Source organism: Helicoverpa zea, chromosome 13 (assembly GCF_022581195.2).
Source record: "Helicoverpa zea isolate HzStark_Cry1AcR chromosome 13, ilHelZeax1.1, whole genome shotgun sequence".
NCBI lineage: Eukaryota > Metazoa > Arthropoda > Insecta > Lepidoptera > Noctuidae > Helicoverpa > Helicoverpa zea.
In genome coordinates, this window is record NC_061464.1 from 2,124,863 (window position 1) to 2,144,383 (window position 19,521).

Genomic DNA, 19,521 nt, shown 5'->3' on the forward strand with positions numbered 1-19,521 from the left:
GACAACGGTCGTAACTTTGTCGCTGCCGCGAAGGAGATAGGCGATTTCATAAAACAAAGTACAGAACCTATATCTGAATTTGCAAGTCAGCAGGGTATAAGTTCAATTTTATACCTTGTTTACGCTCCTCACTTCGGCGGCATTAAGCCGGCGTAAAATCGGCTAAATATACATATCAAACGAGTTATTGGCAATAATAATTTGACATTTGAGGAAATCATTACTTTGTTTGCGCAAGTGGAGGCGATTCTCAATAGCCGTCCCTTGTGTCCTTTATCATCCAGTTCTAACGACCTCCTCTCCCTATCCCCAGGGCACTTCATCATTGGTCGGCCTTTAACTACGCTGCCCTTACCAGCCTTGGAAGACAATCATGGCAATCAACGAGACAGATACAAACGCCAAATCAAAACTCCTCGAGGCTGCGTTCGTCGTCCGTTCACCCGCCTATGCCCGCAGCCTACTGCTGAAGAACTAAACGCTTGAAAGGAACCTTTCAAGGGCCGGGAATATGTTGCGGCTATTGCCTCACGCCTAATAAATTTAAATGCATTGGTTGTCATCAAGCGACAACTTAATAAGAATATTTTGCCAAGCGTATTTCGTACACCATTCACCGGTCACCGCGGCCATTGTGTCATTCTTTATAATTCACTCCGTTCACTAGCTGTCATGTCACCTGTACACACGCTCTTAAATAAATCACATATTTTTGTAATTGGACTTTAAATTAGCCCCAGTGTATACGCTAAATATACACTTGACTAATTTTGTTTTTTGCAGAAGTAAATATGACTATTTAGCCCGGTCAAAATAGACATTTGAAATAACAAAAATTCCCACAAAGCTGATTTTTGGTGGAGAGCTAGATTTGATCATTATAAATAAAATACTAAAAGTCCCCATCAATCCCATGTGTGCGTCAAAAGTTATTCGAGGTTAAATGTCAAAATTTTAGGTTTTTTGACTTTTTTTCGAAAACGGTAAGTTTTATCAAAAAAGAACATCAGACCAAAGTTGTAGATCTTAAAATTTTCTACAAAAATAGCATCAACAGTTTTCTCCTAAATGTTACCATTCCTGAGATATCGCGATTCAAAGAGTCACACTACACATGCTATGCACATATATAAGCAATGTATATACGAGGACTTTGAGTGTCAGACTCTTATTGACTAAAAACCGTCGTGTTCCGTCGTAAGCATTTTATGTACCAGGGCCGCGGTAACTCTTTCGAACAATCCCGCAGCCCCGACAGGCCTTGGCCCTGCTGGGCCCCGCTGGGGCTGCTGACATGTCTTTGAGGAGCGCGTGGAACAACGCGCCGCCGACAGGGGTTTTTTGTCTATTAACTAGACATGAGCGATGAGCCACCCGAACTCACCGCACAGAGACCCACGCCTACGGTGGCCGGGAGTCGTCTTGCGACACCCGGAGCCCTTGGTGTCTGCCAGGTCCAGCGCGGCGGCCGGGATGAGAGGTGCGAACTCTTTGTCGTTTCGCCTCCTTCTTCTCGGACGCGAGAGGTCGCCGCCGCCTAAAGCCACGGCGAGGACCCGAAGGTGCTCTTCCCACACAGGGCACACCTGGACTGTGTGGTCCATCGTGCCCTTGGGGCTGTCCGCACAGTGGTGACACCCGGGCGCCTCCTCACGACCGATTCGATACAGATACCTTCCGAAACAAATGTATCCGGTGAGCCGCCATGACTCCTTCTGAGCCACTCCTCAAAGGGGGGACTTACGGCCACTATGGTGGCGTGCCCTAATTTACAACATCATGTGTAAAACAGAGATAAAGTTAGGAGTTTACAGTTTAACTTTCAGTTGCATTGTATAATTTTGTCAGCTTACTATTGTTAAGTAATAGACTGTTTGTAAAAATATTACTTTTTAAAAGAGTGTCTATGGAGTTTCTAGCCGGCTCTTCTCCATGAGACCAACTTTTTGTTTCATAGGAGCCTGCAAAGGCCTTTTTGAAATAAAAGGATTTTGATTTTAATTTAGAATTTCAATGTGGGCACTCTAGCTTCAGTGACAAGCCACGTGAAGGTAGTTCATAACCCGCCATGATCCAAGATAATATCGAGGCTAAGCGGCAGTTAATTCTCGCAGACCAACATGTAACATACCGTGACATAGACCCGTGGCCGATTATTTTACATTCCCCAAAATGAAGCAAAGTCTTCGTGGTTAACGTTTCAGCACACCTGAAAAAGCTGTTGACTCACACAAATCGGCCATTTTGACTACCCCCACTTCAGAATGGAATAAATGTTTCAAGAACTGGTTTAAATGCATGCAAAAGTGCATTAAATATCGCGGAGAATTCTTTGATAAACAATAAATGTTATTAACCTATTAGATTGTCTACACTTATTTCAAACGACACAACTTAAAAGGCAGCCCTCGTATATACGTGGCTCATATGTGCATATCATGTGTAGTGTGACTCTTTGAAGCGCGATATCTCAGGAATGGTAACATTTAGGAGAAAACTGTTAATGCCGTTTTTGTAGAAAATTTTATAATCTACAATTTTGGTCAGATGTATTTTTTTGATAAAACTTACCGTTTTCGAAAAAAACACAAAAAAACAAAAATTTTGACATTTGACCTCGAATAACTTTTGATGCACACATGGGATCGATGGGGACTTTTAGTATTTAATTTATAATGATCAAATCTAGCTCTCCACCAAAAATCAGCTCTGTGGGAATTTTTGTTATTTGACCACTACTTTTATGTCTATTTTGACCGGGCTAATTGTTTGTATGTTAGAAAAGAGAACAACATAAATGTTTATATTTAGTTGTGTATTGGACACTCATACTTACCCAGTGATCTAACAAAAACAATAGTCACTCCCATACTTAAGAATAAGACAGGTGATAGTTCGCTGAAACCTAACTACAGGCCGATTTCGCTTGCTACAGTCGTGGCCAAAATATTGGATAGTGTGCTTGAGACTCAGTTGTCGGAATGTATCAACCTACATGATGCACAGTTTGGTTTCCGCGCTGGACTTTCTACTGAGAGCGCGATACTGAGCCTGAAGCATACTGTTGAGTATTATACCAGCAGAAAGACGCCTATATACGCCTGTTTTTTAGACCTTTCAAAGGCATTTGATCTTGTCTGTTATAATAAACTTTGGGATAAGCTCAAAGACTCCAATGTACCTCATGATATTATTTCTATCATTAAGTTTTGGTACTACAGTCAAATTAACTTCGTTAAATGGGCAGGCGTGTTATCAGATCCCTACGGGCTACAATGTGGAGTGAGACAGGGTGGATTATCATCCCCACTTATGTTTAATTTATATAATAATGCGCTGATCGTTGAGCTCAGCAGCATGCACGTCGGCTGCCATGTAGATAACATTTGTGTGAATAATCTCAGTTACGCAGACGACATGGTGCTGCTGAGCCCAACGATCGGTGGTCTTAGGAAACTGGTTAACGTATGTGAAAGGTACGCGGCTAAACATGGCCTCAAATATAAAGTTTCAAAAAGTGAGCTCATGATATTTAAGGCTGGTACAAAGTCACCCGAGCAGGTCCCTCCCGTTACTCTGAACGGAATACCGATGAATGTGGTCACTAGCTTTAAATATCTTGGTCACATGGTCACGGAACACCTACGTGATGACGAGGACATGGATAGAGAGCGTAGGGCGCTGTCGATCAGAGGCAATATGATAGCTCACAGGTTCAAGCGTTGTGCGGCGAGTGTTAAAATAACTCTCTTTAGAGCGCACTGTACGTCATTTTACACTTGCAACCTGTGGGCTCGTTATACGCAACGTTCGTTGAGCGCACTACGAGTTCAGTACAATAACGCGTTCAGGGCGTTGTTGGGGCTGCCGCGCTGGTGCAGTGCGTCGGGCATGTTCGCGGACGCGCACGTGGACGGCTTCCACGCCGTGCTCCGCAAGTGGTATGCCGCGGCGCTCTGCAGGCTGTGCGCCAGCACCAACACCATCCTGGCCGTTATAGCGGATAGGCTGGACTCTTGTTACGTCCAACACTGGGTCAGAGCCCATGCCATAAAATAGATTTAAGTTTTTTGTTTTATTTTAAAGTATGTTTTTATTGTATTTACTAACACTAGTTTTAAGTTTTTTCAAGTTACTAACATTCTATGGACTTGTGGGTCTGCAATAAAAAGTTTTTATTTATTTATTTATTATATATTCTTCTATTTGTAGACGATTTATTGATATGTTGTGAAAGTGTAGAAGTTATTACTGACATAAAAACTAAATTATCTGAAAGGTTTAAAATGAAGGATATTGGTAAAGTAAAAAAATTTAATAGATTTGCAGGCAGGACGGTTTGGCTTGAACTTGACCATGTTGGATATTTCGGAAATTAAACGAAGTTTCATTGAAATATAAACGGATAGTTTATTTTAAACAAATTATACACCGCGTACAAAAAAAGATCATAGTGAAAAGGGAAGAGACAAGTGACAGCTAACACAGATAAACTAGATACGTCAAAACGTGATTTGACAGATCACATTAGGTTGCGTTTACACATCTTCAACAGGCCATTTACGGAACATTCTGTTTTGAACATTACAGACACTTGTTCTGGTAAGTGGTTTCATGGAATATTTTCACTATCATTGATTATATCTTTGATAGGTTCAAGATATTCAATAGTATCTTGTTTTTCAAATTGAGATGCCGTTATTTTGTCTGAATGCAAAGGAAAATCCAATACATCTTCAAATTGTTCATCAGTGATGGAGTCAATAAGTGAGATATCCATATGTTCTATTATAGATTCACTATTAAAGACTTGGGTCGTATAATTCGGGTCCAATGATTCTGATGGTTCGGGAGATAAAGAAACCAGTGATCTTTCTATTACATGGCCGGTAACAAGCGCATCATTGGTACCAGCTGGAAATGGTTCTGATGGCTCAAGATATGGAAGAACTGCCATATCACTCATGTTGTTCGTCGCTGTTTCAAGTACTCCAGTACGAGGGGGCTCCTGCATCTTGTAATTAGTCATCAAAATATGAGTTTGAGGATCATGACATCTACACAAGCCCTGCATTCCGTTACAAAAGCAACTTAATATCCGGTGCTCTATCTGATTTATTTTTGTAGATATAATTTGGTGGAGTTGCAGTGTACCGGGTACAGCCCGTATTCCTTCGGGGATGAGAGTTTTTATATTTTTGACATCATTGGCAGACACATAAAATGTTTTAACAGACTTCATTGTTCTTACCAATATTTTGTGAGCATCAGTAGCGTTGGTAATATCTTCGCCATATTCTTTTATCCAATTGTCTTTTCACAGACCCTCCAACGCCATCAGCTAAACTTTTACCATGCCCTGCCTCCGAAAATGACCGAGTAGTATGGGGTTAATCCTAATTTCTTGGTGAAATAGTTTAGGAGAAAGAAATTTTTCTTTTGGCGGTATTGACTACTTGGTCCATCTGAAAAAAAAATGTATCTGATCGTGTAATGAATCTCATCTTCCAGCTTGTTTCCGCTGTATTGAACAGAACTTTTGCACTCGTTGACAAAAGAGTTGAAGGTCAGATAGGCAGTCGCTTCTTGTAAAGCACTGGTACTCAGCTGAATCCGGTTAGACTGGAAGCCGACCCCAACATAGTTTGGGAAAAGGCTTGGAGGATGGATTTTGCACTCTTTGCATTTATTGTACATGCAACGAAACTATTTCGTATCACACGCAACATTCTTTAATAAATCGTCAATGTTAGTGAAGGTAATCCTAAATAACTCCTTTTAATTTTAAATCCATAAATATAAACTCCATATTGCTATGTTTAATACACCATGCATGTGTCTCTGCTAGCTAAACCGGGTGACAAAATATAAAATGGCTTGTATCTGAAGAATGTGGTGTAACTGTATTTGCCACCCTCATTCTTATAAATCTGATACAGATTTCTTAAAGTATCTACCAGATATCTGATTTACATTTTTTTTTCTTTACTGTTCTCGTTTCTTTCTTACCAGCCGTATTTCTACTTATGTCGTCTCTATTGTAAAATGCCTATTCGAAAGCACCCGTTTGCTCTTGCTAACAGTTCTTATTTTGCCTTTTAATCCTAAAAGTTTGTTGCTGGAACCATTTTTCATGCTTTTGTTTAATTTTAGACCTATCTTTTTGATTAACTGTTTATGGGCCGTTTTTTTACAATCAGAATATATTTCACGCAGTGATAGCTCTAATATACACAATATCAACGCTGTATTAAAAATCTCCATGGTGAATCAGTAGCCGTTCACAGGGCCGCGCCGCCCCTGTGTGCGAAGTGTGCGGCGCACACAGGCGCCAAGACAATAGGGGCGCCGCGCCGCCACTGCCACCTAAATTATTTTTGTTACCTATATGATTGTTTTTTGTAGTGGAGTATCGACAAGTAGGTACAATAGGCGCAACATAGGCCTTGTAAACTACAAAACATCTATAACGCTTATTGAACAAGTCTCTCAATATTTAATGTTTATTATTATTCACGTTTATGGTTTCATTTTACGTTTAGGGTTTTAGTTTACATTCCTTACGAGCTCAACGTTAAAACGGCGGCAGTTCTTTGAACCAGGGAAAAAGTACTAGTTATTTAAAACCGTAGAGGCGCCGAGTTTGTATGAGTATGAGTGAGTTTCTGAACGCAGCCCGATGCGATACGTGCGACGCAAGCGGGGGTGGGGTCACGGGTATTCCTCTTTTGATTTTAACGAACGAGATAGCTAAGGTAAAACAAAACAAATGAACAATCATTTGATTGAAAGTGTGTGTAAGGTGCGCATTGAATTTTTATAATCATTGTTTGGGTGTTACCTACTGATTGTTTTAACGTGTTTTCACGATGAGTGATAGTATTCATGATAAAAAAAAGAAATTATCTGGTTACCAGAATCTAATAAGGAAAAGAAAACAAGAAGAAGAACGTAATAAAAATGCAACTAAAATAAGTAAATACTTTACGGCTCAACCATCCACTTCGACACAATCATTAGAGACAGAAACCAGTCATGTTATCGATGAAAGTGTTATTAAATCTGATTCAAAAAACGCTTTATGTAGTGGTAAGTGTGTACTTTTTATGTAATTTTGTATAAAATAAATTAAATTAATGTAATTTTGTAAAAAAACGGAAGGAACAGACAGACAAAAATTGTAAAAATTATATTTTATTTTATGTACTTTTTACTGAATGCGTACATCATAAGCATTTAGTAAAAAGCGGTTATTTTAATATTACAAACAGACACTCTAATTTGTATAAATATAAATAATTATTCATAGATAGATAAATCAGTTTATTCAGACAAGGAGATAGATAGGTACTCTTGTGAACAATATTATGTATTTGTTTGTCTGTTATTAATTTAAGATGATGCCGCCGAAGTTACGTCTGTGCCTGTGCCTGATACACCATCGTCACCGTCAAGACAATTATCGTCACCAATACCAACTTTTCCAAAGATGATCCTGGAGCCTGGCCAGAAGTTTTAAACGCTACTTTGATCCAGTATTTAATAGAAAATCCGATTAAACAAATTAGACAGTATAATTTTCCGCGTGATTCTTCGGGACGAAAATTTTCTGAGTATTATTATGAAAGGCATTTAGGAAACGGTGAAAAGTATCACAGAGAGTGGCTGCTGTATTCAGTGTCCAAAAATGCCGTTTACTGCTTCTGTTGCAAGCTATTTGAATCAAAACATAAAAATAAATTCTGCGAGGCAATTAGTGATTGGCAACATCTAGCTTTGTATTGCAGCAGACATGAGAAAAGTTCTGCTCATTTCAATAATAATAAAAAATGGACAGATTTGTGTAATGCTCTTAAAAATAAGAACACTATTGATAGTATTCAACAAAAACTTTTAGAGGTTGAAAAGCAGCGCTGGTACGATGTAATCAAAAGAATAATATATGTGGTCCAATTTCTAAGTACACAAAATATGGCTTTTCGTGGCCAAAGCCAAAAATTATATGATCGTAACAATGGTAATTTTTAAAAATATATTGAAATGTTAGGAAAATTTGATCTTTCAATGACTGAACACATACGACGCGTAACGAATGATACGAATTTCAAAAATATGCCGACTTATCTTGGAGATAAAATTCAAAATGAAATAATTTACATACTCGGTAACCAAATTCAACATTTTATTTTAAATTTATGTCGAATTAATAAATATTTTTCAATAATACTGGCTTGTACTCCTGACGTTTCACACGCAGAACAAATTAGTATTATAATAAGATTTGTCAATTTTAACACAGAAACTAGAAAGTTGGAAACAAGTGAGCATTTCCTAGCTTTCTGTCCATACAAGCTGTTGATTTGCATTCGTGCCATATTCAAGGACGTAATTATGCTACTGATTCTCGACCCAAATCAACAAAAAAATTGGTACGTAATATTTTTTTTTTCGGAATTCCGTCAATGTCATCTAGCCGTATTTAAACTTCGCGCGTGTGTTACTGGCCTTAAAACCGTGCTGCGCCCTCACACAAACGCAAACACAAAGCATACGCAACGATTATTCATAAATTTCATTCATAAAATTGGATTATTTCTGAAATACTACGACATTACAATGACAAAAAAAGCAGTGCATATTAGCTATTTCCCGTCTACTGTAATTCCAATCGATTATTAACGTATTGTATGTCCTCATCCTAAAGTATGGCACAAATGCAAATCAACACCTTGTAGATACAACTGGCGCTGGATTGACGTCATTTATTTTAGAAAAACTAGACAACATTAATTTGGATATAAACAATTTAAGGGGACAGGGTTATGATAATGGATCAAATATGCGCGGTAAGAATAATGGTCTTCAAAAAAGATTGCTGGATTTAAATCCCCGCGCTTTCTATGTACCGTGCGCTAGTCATAGTTTATATTTAATGTAAACGACGCTGCCAACCTCAATCATCATACGACTGGTTTTTTTTGTATTGTGCAAGAATTATATAAATATTTTTCGTCCTCTGCTAAAAGATGGGATTTATTAAAAAAATATGTCATAAATCTGACCTTAAAACCATTATCTGAAACAAGATGGTCAAGCAGAATAGATGCTATAAAACCGCTGTTTACAAATTTACCAAAAATTTATGATGCCCTATATGAAATATCAAATGATATATCATATGATCAGAAGGCAAAATATGACGCTAAATGTCTAGCAGAAAAAATATGCAACTTTTCATTCATTTGTTCACTAAATGTATGGCATATAATATTGACAAAAGGGACATTCCACGCGAAGCGGACAGGTAAAAAATGATGATGTTTCGGATTTCTGAAATATCTGAGTATGTTCGACCTATACGTGTCCTTGATACGTGTATCAAATATTTTTATAATTTAGTGATTGGTTATAGAGTTAAGGGACTTTGAAGTTTTGACCAACTGGTAGGCATGCCCTAATTAAAAGCCGATTATCAAGTCATAAAACTATAGATAAAAATAATTTAACCACTGGATTCGTTACTTCATTAAATTGACTTTTTTGTACTATTTTTGAAAACCAAGAAAAACTTTTTTTTTTCAAAAATTTGTACTTCAAATTATTTTAAACTTGATTTTCACAAAGTTAGACCACTTCGATTTTTTTTATTTTTTGTACGAAAATAGCCAATATTGTATAGAACATCCTTGCTAAGTTTTATAATGGGCGTGGAAGTGGATTATGAGCTAGGTTGAAAAAACTGCCGAAGCGCGGCGCGTCCTACGCACTACCGCGCGCGCCTAACGTCATCTACTTAGGCACCTACTTGCGTGTTTTATTAAAACTATCATTCAGTCGAAAAAAAAATAACTTGTAATGGAATATTTTGCTTATATATTTTTATTATAGTTTGGTATTAAAAAAAAAAAAAACATAAAACAAAACGAATTTCCTCAGCCATGCAATAAAAAATAACAATGGTGTTCTATTCTATTCTATTTTTGAATGATGGCAAGCGATTCGTCGATGCTAATGCCAACGATTTATGTTCATTTCGCGCCATGTGTAAAAATTTTGGCGCGCTATTGTAGTAGCTAAGCAACTAATTGTTTAGACGGACGTGCGGACGCGATTAGAGTGATTTTGTTTTGCTACTGCTTGATTTAGTGATTTGAACGTCATGGCTCCTTATGGCGATCGATGTTACAATCCGTTTAATTTACCTCTTCATAGAAAAACTAAAGACTTAAGGAAGTTATCACAAATTTTAGCTAAAAAATGGTCAATTTCAAATAAAAACTTATATGTGTGTAAACAGTGTAGAGAACGTCTTGCTAGTGAAGTACCGTTAATTATTACTGAAAATGTGGTGCCAAGTAGCCAGTCAAGTCAGTCGTCAGTGCAAAATTCTCAAGAATCACTAGGTTCATGTTTTATTCCTGAAGAAACTACAATCAACAAATCAACACAGACAGACAATGTAACATTAAATGACAATGAAATACTTTTGCAATTGAAAGAGAAGTTTAATGACCCTTCCACCTCTGTTTCTATGAAAACTATAATTCTTACCTTAGCACCCAAATCATGGAGCGAAAACAAGCTTGCTGATGAGTTTCGTACGTCCAGACGGCAAGCCAAAAAAGCGAAGGAATTGGTTGAGCAGAAAGGTATCTTATCATCACCTAATCCAAGAGAGGGCCGCAAACTGACATCGGAAGTTATAGATCTAGTAAAAACATTTTATCTTAGAGAAGATAACACTAGAATAATGCCTGGGAAAAAAGACTTTGTGTCTGTTAAGTTACATGATGGTAAAAGAATACATTTGCAAAAACAGCTATTAATGTGTAACATCAATGAGTTATATCAGCAGTTTAAATTAGAATACCCTGGCAAAAAAGTAGGCATTTCAAAATTCTTTTCACTGCGTCCTAAGCAGTGCGTTTTTGCCGGGGATTCGGGTACTCATGTTGTCTGCGTGTGTATTTACCATCAAAACGTAAAATTGTTGCTAAGCGGGGGAGACATTTCATCGCTTACTTCCGAGTCTCAAATCCCCCTAAAATCATACAAAGATTGCCTGCAAAAGATGATGTGTCCAGATCCAACACCAACTTGCCATTTAATGACAGGAAAATCGCCACTAAACGAGCAATGTCATAATTGCCCTGGCCTGGACGAAATCCGCGAGCATTTGATAAAAACATTTGACGAAATTCAAGTGACCAGTGTGCAGTTTGATACATGGGATGGTACAGATCGTTTTACGATCGCCACTCGAGTCCTTCCGCCTGACGAATTTGTAGAGAGTCTTTGCTCGGCGTTAGAAACTTTGAAACCCCACGCCTACATAGCAGATCAGCAATCTCGGTATTTTCAATTACAAAAAGAGTCGATTTTGGAGGGTGACATTATAGTTCAGTGCGATTTCGCTGAAAACTACAGCTTCGTGGTCCAAGACGCAGCCCAGACATTCCATTGGAATAACGACCAGGCTACGCTCCTGACATCGGTGTATTATTATAAAGAAGAGCAAAATTTGAAACATGGCAGCATTGTAATGATATCAGATGACCTAAAACATGACACTGCAACGTTTTACACATTTCAAAAAATGTTGCACCAACATCTTCAAGAAAAAGGCATAACAATTAAGAAATATATTTATATCACTGATGGTGCACCCCAGCACTTCAAAAATAGGTTTAATTTCATTAATCTGTTTTATTTTAAACAAGATTTCGACACGGAAGCAGAATTCCACTTCCATGCCACTTCACATGGCAAAGGGCCATGTGATGGACTTGGGGGCAACTTAAAACGCTTGGCGACTCGAGCTAGTTTACAGTCGGCGCCCAACAAAGCTATAACTACACCCGAACGTTTGTATGATTGGGCGAGAAAATCAATGCCCTTGACGCAGTTCTTTTACACTCGGAAAGAGGACATTCAAGAAAATAGATCGTTTTTAAAAAGTAGATTTGAGTCGGCAGCGACGATACCTGGCACAAAAAAATATCATGCCTTCATTCCGACTACTGAAGGTATAATGATCAAGCGCACCAGTAACAGTGAAAAATTTAAAATTGTTAAAGTTTGTAAATAAATAGTTAATTGTAAAAATAATTGTTTTATTTTAAATATCACGAACTAGACAAAATGTAACTGAGCAAACTCACGTAAGTGGCAGACACGCGCATTATACGGCGTAGGACGCGCCGCGCTTCGGCAGTTTTTCCAACCTAGCTCATAATCCACTTCCATGCCCATTATAAAACTTAGCAAGGATGTTCTATACAATATTGGCTATTTTCGTACAAAAAATAAAAAAAATCGAAGTGGTCTAACTTTGTGAAAATCAAGTTTAAAATAATTTTAAGTACAAATTTTTGAAAAAAAAAAGTTTTTCTTGGTTTTCAAAAATAGTACAAAAAAGTCAATTTAATGAAGTAACGAATCCAGTGGTTAAATTATTTTTATCTATAGTTTTATGACTTGATAATCGGCTTTTAATTAGGGCATGCCTACCAGTTGGTCAAAACTTCAAAGTCCCTTAACTCTATAACCAATCACTAAATTATAAAAATATTTGATACACGTATCAAGGACACGTATAGGTCGAACATACTCAGATATTTCAGAAATCCGAAACATCATCATTTTTTACCTGTCCGCTTCGCGTGGAATGTCCCAAAAGTAAATTTTGTGAGTAAAATTCTACAGTCCGTCGATATGAATATGCAAGTTGCTTTAGATGCTTTAACAGAATTAAAAAAGTTTTTGATAAAAATTAGAACAGACACAAATTTTGAAGAAATTGTAAGTGACGCCAAAAAAATTGCCGAAAAATTAGACGTCGAACCTGAATTTGAAACTTCCAGATCCAGACCCCTAAGACGTCGTAAAACTCCAAAGAGTTTTGATTATGAACACGAAGACCACACTATAAATGATCCGAAAACCTCTTTTAAAATTAATGTGTTTTTTTATATATTAGACCAAACGTTATCCTCCGTAGATGAAAGATTTGATTTATTGAATAATCACAACGACGTGTTTGATTTTTTATTTAATTTAAGTGATGACCAAGATCAAAGTCGATTAAGAAGTAGCTGTCATCGTTTACAGGAGAAACTTTCAGCAAATGATTCATTGGATATTAACGGCGATGATTTGTGTGAAGAAATTATGTCTTGTCAGCCATTTTTCAAAAAATTCAGTAATGATGTGGTGAACATTCTTGAATTTATATATTTAAACAATTTGACAGCTGTATGCCCTAACATTACAATAGCATTACGAATTATGCTAACTATGCCAGTTACAGTAGCAAGCGCGGAAAGGTCCTTTTCTAAATTAAAACTTATAAAAAATTACCTGCGCTCTACAATGAGTCAGGAAAGATTAACTAATTTAGCAACAATATCCATAGAGGAGGCCATACTAGACCATATAGACATACATGAAACTATTAAGGATTTCGCAAACAAAAAAGCGAGAAAAGTGGAAATATTATAATTTAAGTAATGTTTGTATTCTTGCAAATGTTAAGACTCTTGTTGTTTTTTTAAAACATAATATAGGTAGGTAATAGTCATATTTCAGTTCTGTGCCTTCGGCTTGACCTTTCGGAGATTACCTACCTTACCTAGAGTACACACATGCTTGCTACTTACGTCCATTCATGATAGTGTGAGCCGCGGGCGGGCACAGCGATGACCGCGCGGGGAGAGAGGCGGCGGCAGGCGCGCGATTGTAACTCGAACGCGCTCTCGTCAGTACGCTATCTTTATTCTAGCGTGCGCACGTATTGCTACAGTGTAACCGTTATATTGTGGTGTAACGTTGTTGTAACGTTTGTGTAAGAAAATATATATAACGGTAAGTTATTCATTATTTTGTTTTGTGTGAATTGTGTGTTTTAGGTGCGGGCCAACTGTGAACAAGAATGCTGAGGTCTAAGTGCTTAATTTTGCATCTGCAATTTTATTAGAGCCAATAAAATGTTTGTCGGACATACCATCCACAAACTGCGACCGATATAAGCGATACGTTGGCAAGCCAGCCACTATCGTACCTACGGGTCGCGCTGCGAGTTGCATGTTTTGTTTACATAAACATTGCGGCCCAAAACTTGGGCGGCGCGGCTCAACTTTTGGTCGGCGCGGCTCACCATTTGAGCGGCGCGGCTCACCATTTGAGCGGCGCGGCTCACCATTTGAGCGGCGCGCGGCTCACCATTTGAGCGGTGCGGCTCGATATTTGACCGGCGCGGCTCAAGGTTCGAGCCGCGCGGCCCTTAATCTAGGCGACGCCGCCCAACATTTGGATGGCGCGGCTCGATATTTGAGCGGCGCGCCCCGCGCCTTGAACCGCTCCCCAACTTGTGAGCACTCAGTGAACTTTTTCACTTTGCTTCAGATGACCCAGCTTGGAGGAGTGGTGACTCTGGGTGAACTTTTGGACGAGCATGCCGAAGCGGAGGAAGAGAACGTGATCTTGGAACGGGTGAAAGTTTTGGCTCAAGAGCATCTCCCCGATGGTTGGACGAACTGGGAGGTGACCACGGCAACGAAAGAGGAAGTCTTTGGGGAGAAAGTCGACCCAAATATACTAAACAAACTCGTAGTTGCTTTGCCTACCGTAGGGTTAGTTCGTGCCTTTATACCGGAGGCGGATCACCGCGTATTCCGTGCGGCGCGCACGGAATACGTGAAACAGTCGGTTGCTGCGCTTATGCCTCTTCTCCACACAAGAGCGGAGACAGATAAAATACTCTCAGGCTGTCTTTCGGAGACAGAAGAGACCAGTCGAAAGAGGAGGTCGACGTCTCGGGTCAAAGAGCCCGCGACACGTCGACCTAGGCTTGAGTCTCCGCCGTTCTCTACTGGGACGTCACTTCAGGAAGAAAGGTTTTGTGCACTAGAGCAGAAAATGGAAATGCTCCTGGAGATGGTCACTCAAAGCAGAGGCAGAAACAAAGATTCGGACTCTGATTCTGACAAGGAAAACGATTTTTCCGATGGCGAGGAAGAAGTAAGTTCGGACGCCTCGGACGCCCCATCGTGGAAAGCCCCTACCTGGGGCCCATATCCAAACGAGCAAGACGAGCGAAACGAAAAGGAGCTTGAGTTTCGACCCACGACTAAAGAAGCAGATCCTCTTGTTCCGGAGCCGTCGTCGCAAGCCAAAAAGGAAGGCATTGAATGTCAAAGACTGGGCACTGATAGCTGGAATCGCATCAGATACAAGGACGTAGAGAAGCACTTACACGCCGCTTCGCCATTTAGCCCGCTAAAAGTAAATACAGAACTGGGTACTTTAGCCTCGCGGCTCTCTCCGTGGGTGACGAGGCAAGAAGGAATTCTAGGCACAATCACACACGGATTGTTGCTCCAGCGCAAGGCGCTAGCAGACGGGCTCAATGCCATAATTAAAAAATGCCCAGACATCAGCACGGACTTGAGACGGTTGGTGGAGGCAGAGGACTCTAAGTTCAAATTAGTGTCAGATCAACTGCTACAATATGTTTGCGCTAATAGGGCTGAAACCATTGAGGTTCGTAGAAAAACTTTCAGGCCTAAAAATGACGTCCTCACCAGCGCCCTCAACAACATACCTCCTTCGCCAACCCATTTAAAAACCATTTAAACCATTTATTTAGCCACACATACAGTCATTGAAAAATAACAAAAAGTATACAAGAAAAAAAAAAAAAGAACCAGTGTGGCAAGGGGTATATCTCAGTATAAGCTGTGCTGCGCACAGCCCTGATTTTCAGATATCCCCTGACCATCATTGAAATTAAAACGGTACAATTTACACGCACACGAAATTTTAAAACAATTAAAAAAAAAAAATTAACTTAAAAAAACAGTTTGTAAGAGAGCTTAGGTAGGTAGAAAAAAGTTAACATATCCAAACCAAGTTACACTACACAAATAACACTACACACACATCAAGAACAATGAACAATGAACGCTGTTAGAGGTAGGTAGTGTGACTGACACTATATTAGGTGGTTGCTACTCTAACTTTTGTTTATTAAGAAATAATATTGTCAGATATTTTTTTAATGTTACCTGGGACATGCTACTACGTAAAGGAGGGGGTAGGTCGTTCCATATTTTCGTAGCAGAGTATTGCAGAGTAACCCACCTGTTTGATGAAAAACTATTTAGCGCGTTTATTAAAGACAACGGTGGCACATCGGGAATTTTTGCCTCATCTAATTTAAATAAAAAAGAAACTATTCATTCGTTTCGGAAGAACTCATTTCGCAAAGCATCTTCGCATGCTTCCAAAAGCAAACAACCGACTGGTCGCGGTCACTCTTCAGCAGCGACCACCACCACGTCTACTCGCAGTGCAAACTACCGCCGAAGCGGAAACTCTAAGGCACCAAATAAGCATCCCGATCGACACGGAAAGGATAAGAAATTACAAAGAGGTCGTAAGTACTGACAATTTTCACGGGGGACAGTTGGAGAAATTTCAAGCTCGGTGGCAGGAGTTAGGAGCTCCAAAGAAGATTTTAAAAATTATTACAGGCTATACAATACCCTTTGCAGCAAAACCACCTTCGATTCCATTGCGCGAAAATTTAGGAAGGTTTTCCACAAACCTGTCCCCTGCTATGTCCAAGGAGATAGAGATATTGCTCAAGTCAGGTGCGGTAGAGAATTGCGAGGTTGCGAACGGGTTCCTATCAAGAATATTTCTAATACCCAAGAGAAACGGAAAGCTACGGCAAATCTTCGATTTACGACGCTTGAACCAATTTCTCAAACCCCCGAAATTTCGTCTGATAAATCAAAGTCAAGTTCCAAATTTTATGCAAGAAGGAGATTATCTCGGAAAGCTAGATATCAGCCAAGCCTATTTTCATATCCCAGTGAAAAAGAGTCATCGAAGATTCCTTGCGTTCGCTTACGCGAATCGGGTTTATCAAATGACATCTTTACCTTTCGGCCTGTCCACTGCACCAATAGCCTTTTCCAGTGTCAGCAAGTGGGTAGCAAGTTTTCTGAGAGAAAAGGGTCTTCGCGTTCTAGTCTACTTGGACGACTTCCTATTTGCACACCAAAACCCAAACACGCTGGAGAGGCACATGCGTTATGCAGTAGAAATTTTACAGAGCATGGGTTGGTGTGTCAATCTAGAAAAATCCGTGCTAAGGGCCACACAGGAAATAAAATTTCTGGGAATTATTTGGAATGTATCGACAAACCAAAAGACGCTTCCAAAAGACAAGATCGACCGGATCTCAAGAGATCTCAATCAAGTCTTAGAAACAAAGCAGTGGTCATGGGAATCCGGCACGGCATTGATCGGAAGGCTAGGGTTCGCATCACTTGTGACCCCTCTAGGAAGACTTTACACCAGGCATATGCAAAGAGCGGCAAGAAAACTGTCACAAGACCGGCCCGGGAAGAGGGTGGCAGTGAGTTCACAGGCTATTCAGGAAGCTCGTTGGTGGGCTCAAAATATCAGAAATCCCGGAAGGATCTTTGTACCGGAACCGACGATGTTTGTGAGCACAGATGCCTCCAACGACGGCTGGGGCATTCAGATGAGCGACCACCTCCTTTCAGGTCTGTGGACAGAAGAGCAATTAAAATGGCATATCAACAGAAAGGAACTTTACACAGTCTTAGTAGCTTTGCAGGAGTTCCAAGAGGTAGTTCTAGGTCAATCAATAATGGTTCAGTCAGACAACAGGACAGTGGTGTCGTATTTGCGAAACCAGGGTGGAACCAAGTCTATCGCACTGCTAGAAATGACAAAAGAAATCTTGGTCTTAGCTCAGAGTTTAAATGCAACCATTCACTCGTTTTACCTGCCCGGCCGCTACAATTCAATCGCCGACTGCTTATCCAGAGGAAAAGCCCTACCCGATTGGCACATCAAAAGCGAGATCACACAGAAGATTTTTCGAAAATGGGGAGTTCCTCAGATAGATCTCTTCGCCTCAGACCAATCGAAAGTAGTACCGGTCTATGTCTCGATAGATGCAAAGGACACACAAGCTCTCTTCGTGAATGCGTTCAGCCGAACTTGGAACTACGAACTGGCGTGGATTTTCCCCCCTCCACCACTTGTACCTCGGGTACTCCAACATCTGAACAAGTCCTCCGGAACATTTCTGATCGTGGTACCTCAATGGGAGACAGTGTTTTGGAGAAGCGACCTCAAACACAGAGCCCTGGGTGCCCCGTACCTGATACCGAACTTAATAGAGAACCTAATCGACTTCTATTTGGAGGTCTGGAAGATACGGGGTGGGCGGATTTAGTAGCTGGTTTAGACCAAGCTGACGTTAACCTGATACAGTCAGCATGGCGCGATTCGACTTGGCGTACCTACGAGTCCGCATGGAAGCAATGGGTCTCGTGGTGTAGACAAAATGGGAGAAAACCTAATAGTCCTCGACCTCTTGATGTTGCTGCTTACCTGGGTTCCCTTTCACGAGTACGGAAATTAGCCCCATCAAGAATTATGGTTCACAAGTCTGTAATCCTTACTTTTGCCGACCCTACTCAAGAAAAACAACTAGGAAATCATCCTGTAGTGGCTGCAATGCTCAAAGCCATAAAAATTCAAAAATGTATGTCAGCAGTACCAAAGACTCAGATCTGGAACATTCAAGACTTATTTCAGTGGCTAAAATCGAATATACCTGATAAGGAAAGTATTTTTCAAGTATCTCGTCACGTGGCGCTTCTTCTATTGCTAGCTTCAGATCGACGTATACATGACCTCACCCTCCTTATGATAGACGACCAGCATTGTGAGATATCAGATTCCTCAATAACGTTTTGGCCAAGATTTGGCTCAAAAACAGATAATGACAGGAACCGTCAATCCGGATGGCATCTAACATGCTCAGGTGACATGGATTTGAGTTTAGTAAAATGGATAAATTGCTTAATAGACGTGACTAACAGTAGAAGGAGGGCACGAGAGGGCTTAAATAATTTGTTTATTACAACGCGAGGGAAGGTTGAAGCAGCTTCCAGAACCGTTATTGCGGGCTGGTTGAAGGCACCCTTTAAGGATATTGGCATAGACTGCAGCCCAGGCTCGGTTCGATCAGCTGTAGCTTCTAATGACTTCCAGAACAACGTACCGCTGGATGATATCTTGAAACGAGGGAACTGGAGAGGCTCGACAAATTTTTTCAAACACTACTGTAAATCAGTAGAGCAGCCTCGAGGTAGAAATGTTAATGTTCTTAATAATTCCTTTAATGCAGTGTAAGACTGAACATTTGATCTCATTAAAGATCTCAATCTTTACCTAATGTTTATTTATTAGATATAAGAAAGGGTCAGGACCCTGTTATGTTTAAAATGATAAGGTTTAAGGGTCAGTTTATATTTGCTAAATTGTTAAACTATGATGAAGAATAAAGATTTTATGTTTGATAAAGAAGAATTAGTTATAAAACTGTATTAATAGCATTTTATCGTTAAAAGATACGTTTGCTGTGATCGTACAAGACTTGAACTGATTTTGTACTTACTTGTATAACAGCCA

The 19,521-nt window shown here is 39.7% G+C and overlaps 1 protein-coding gene across 1 annotated transcript; it reads left to right on the top strand.

Moving 5' to 3' along the window:
* The first annotated feature begins 3,417 nt into the window (after positions 1-3,417).
* Positions 3,418-4,059, top strand: LOC124636011. Its single transcript, XM_047171970.1, has one exon. It carries the CDS (start codon positions 3,418-3,420, stop codon positions 4,057-4,059), a length of 642 nt encoding a protein of 213 aa, XP_047027926.1.
* The last annotated feature ends 15,462 nt before the right edge of the window (positions 4,060-19,521 follow it).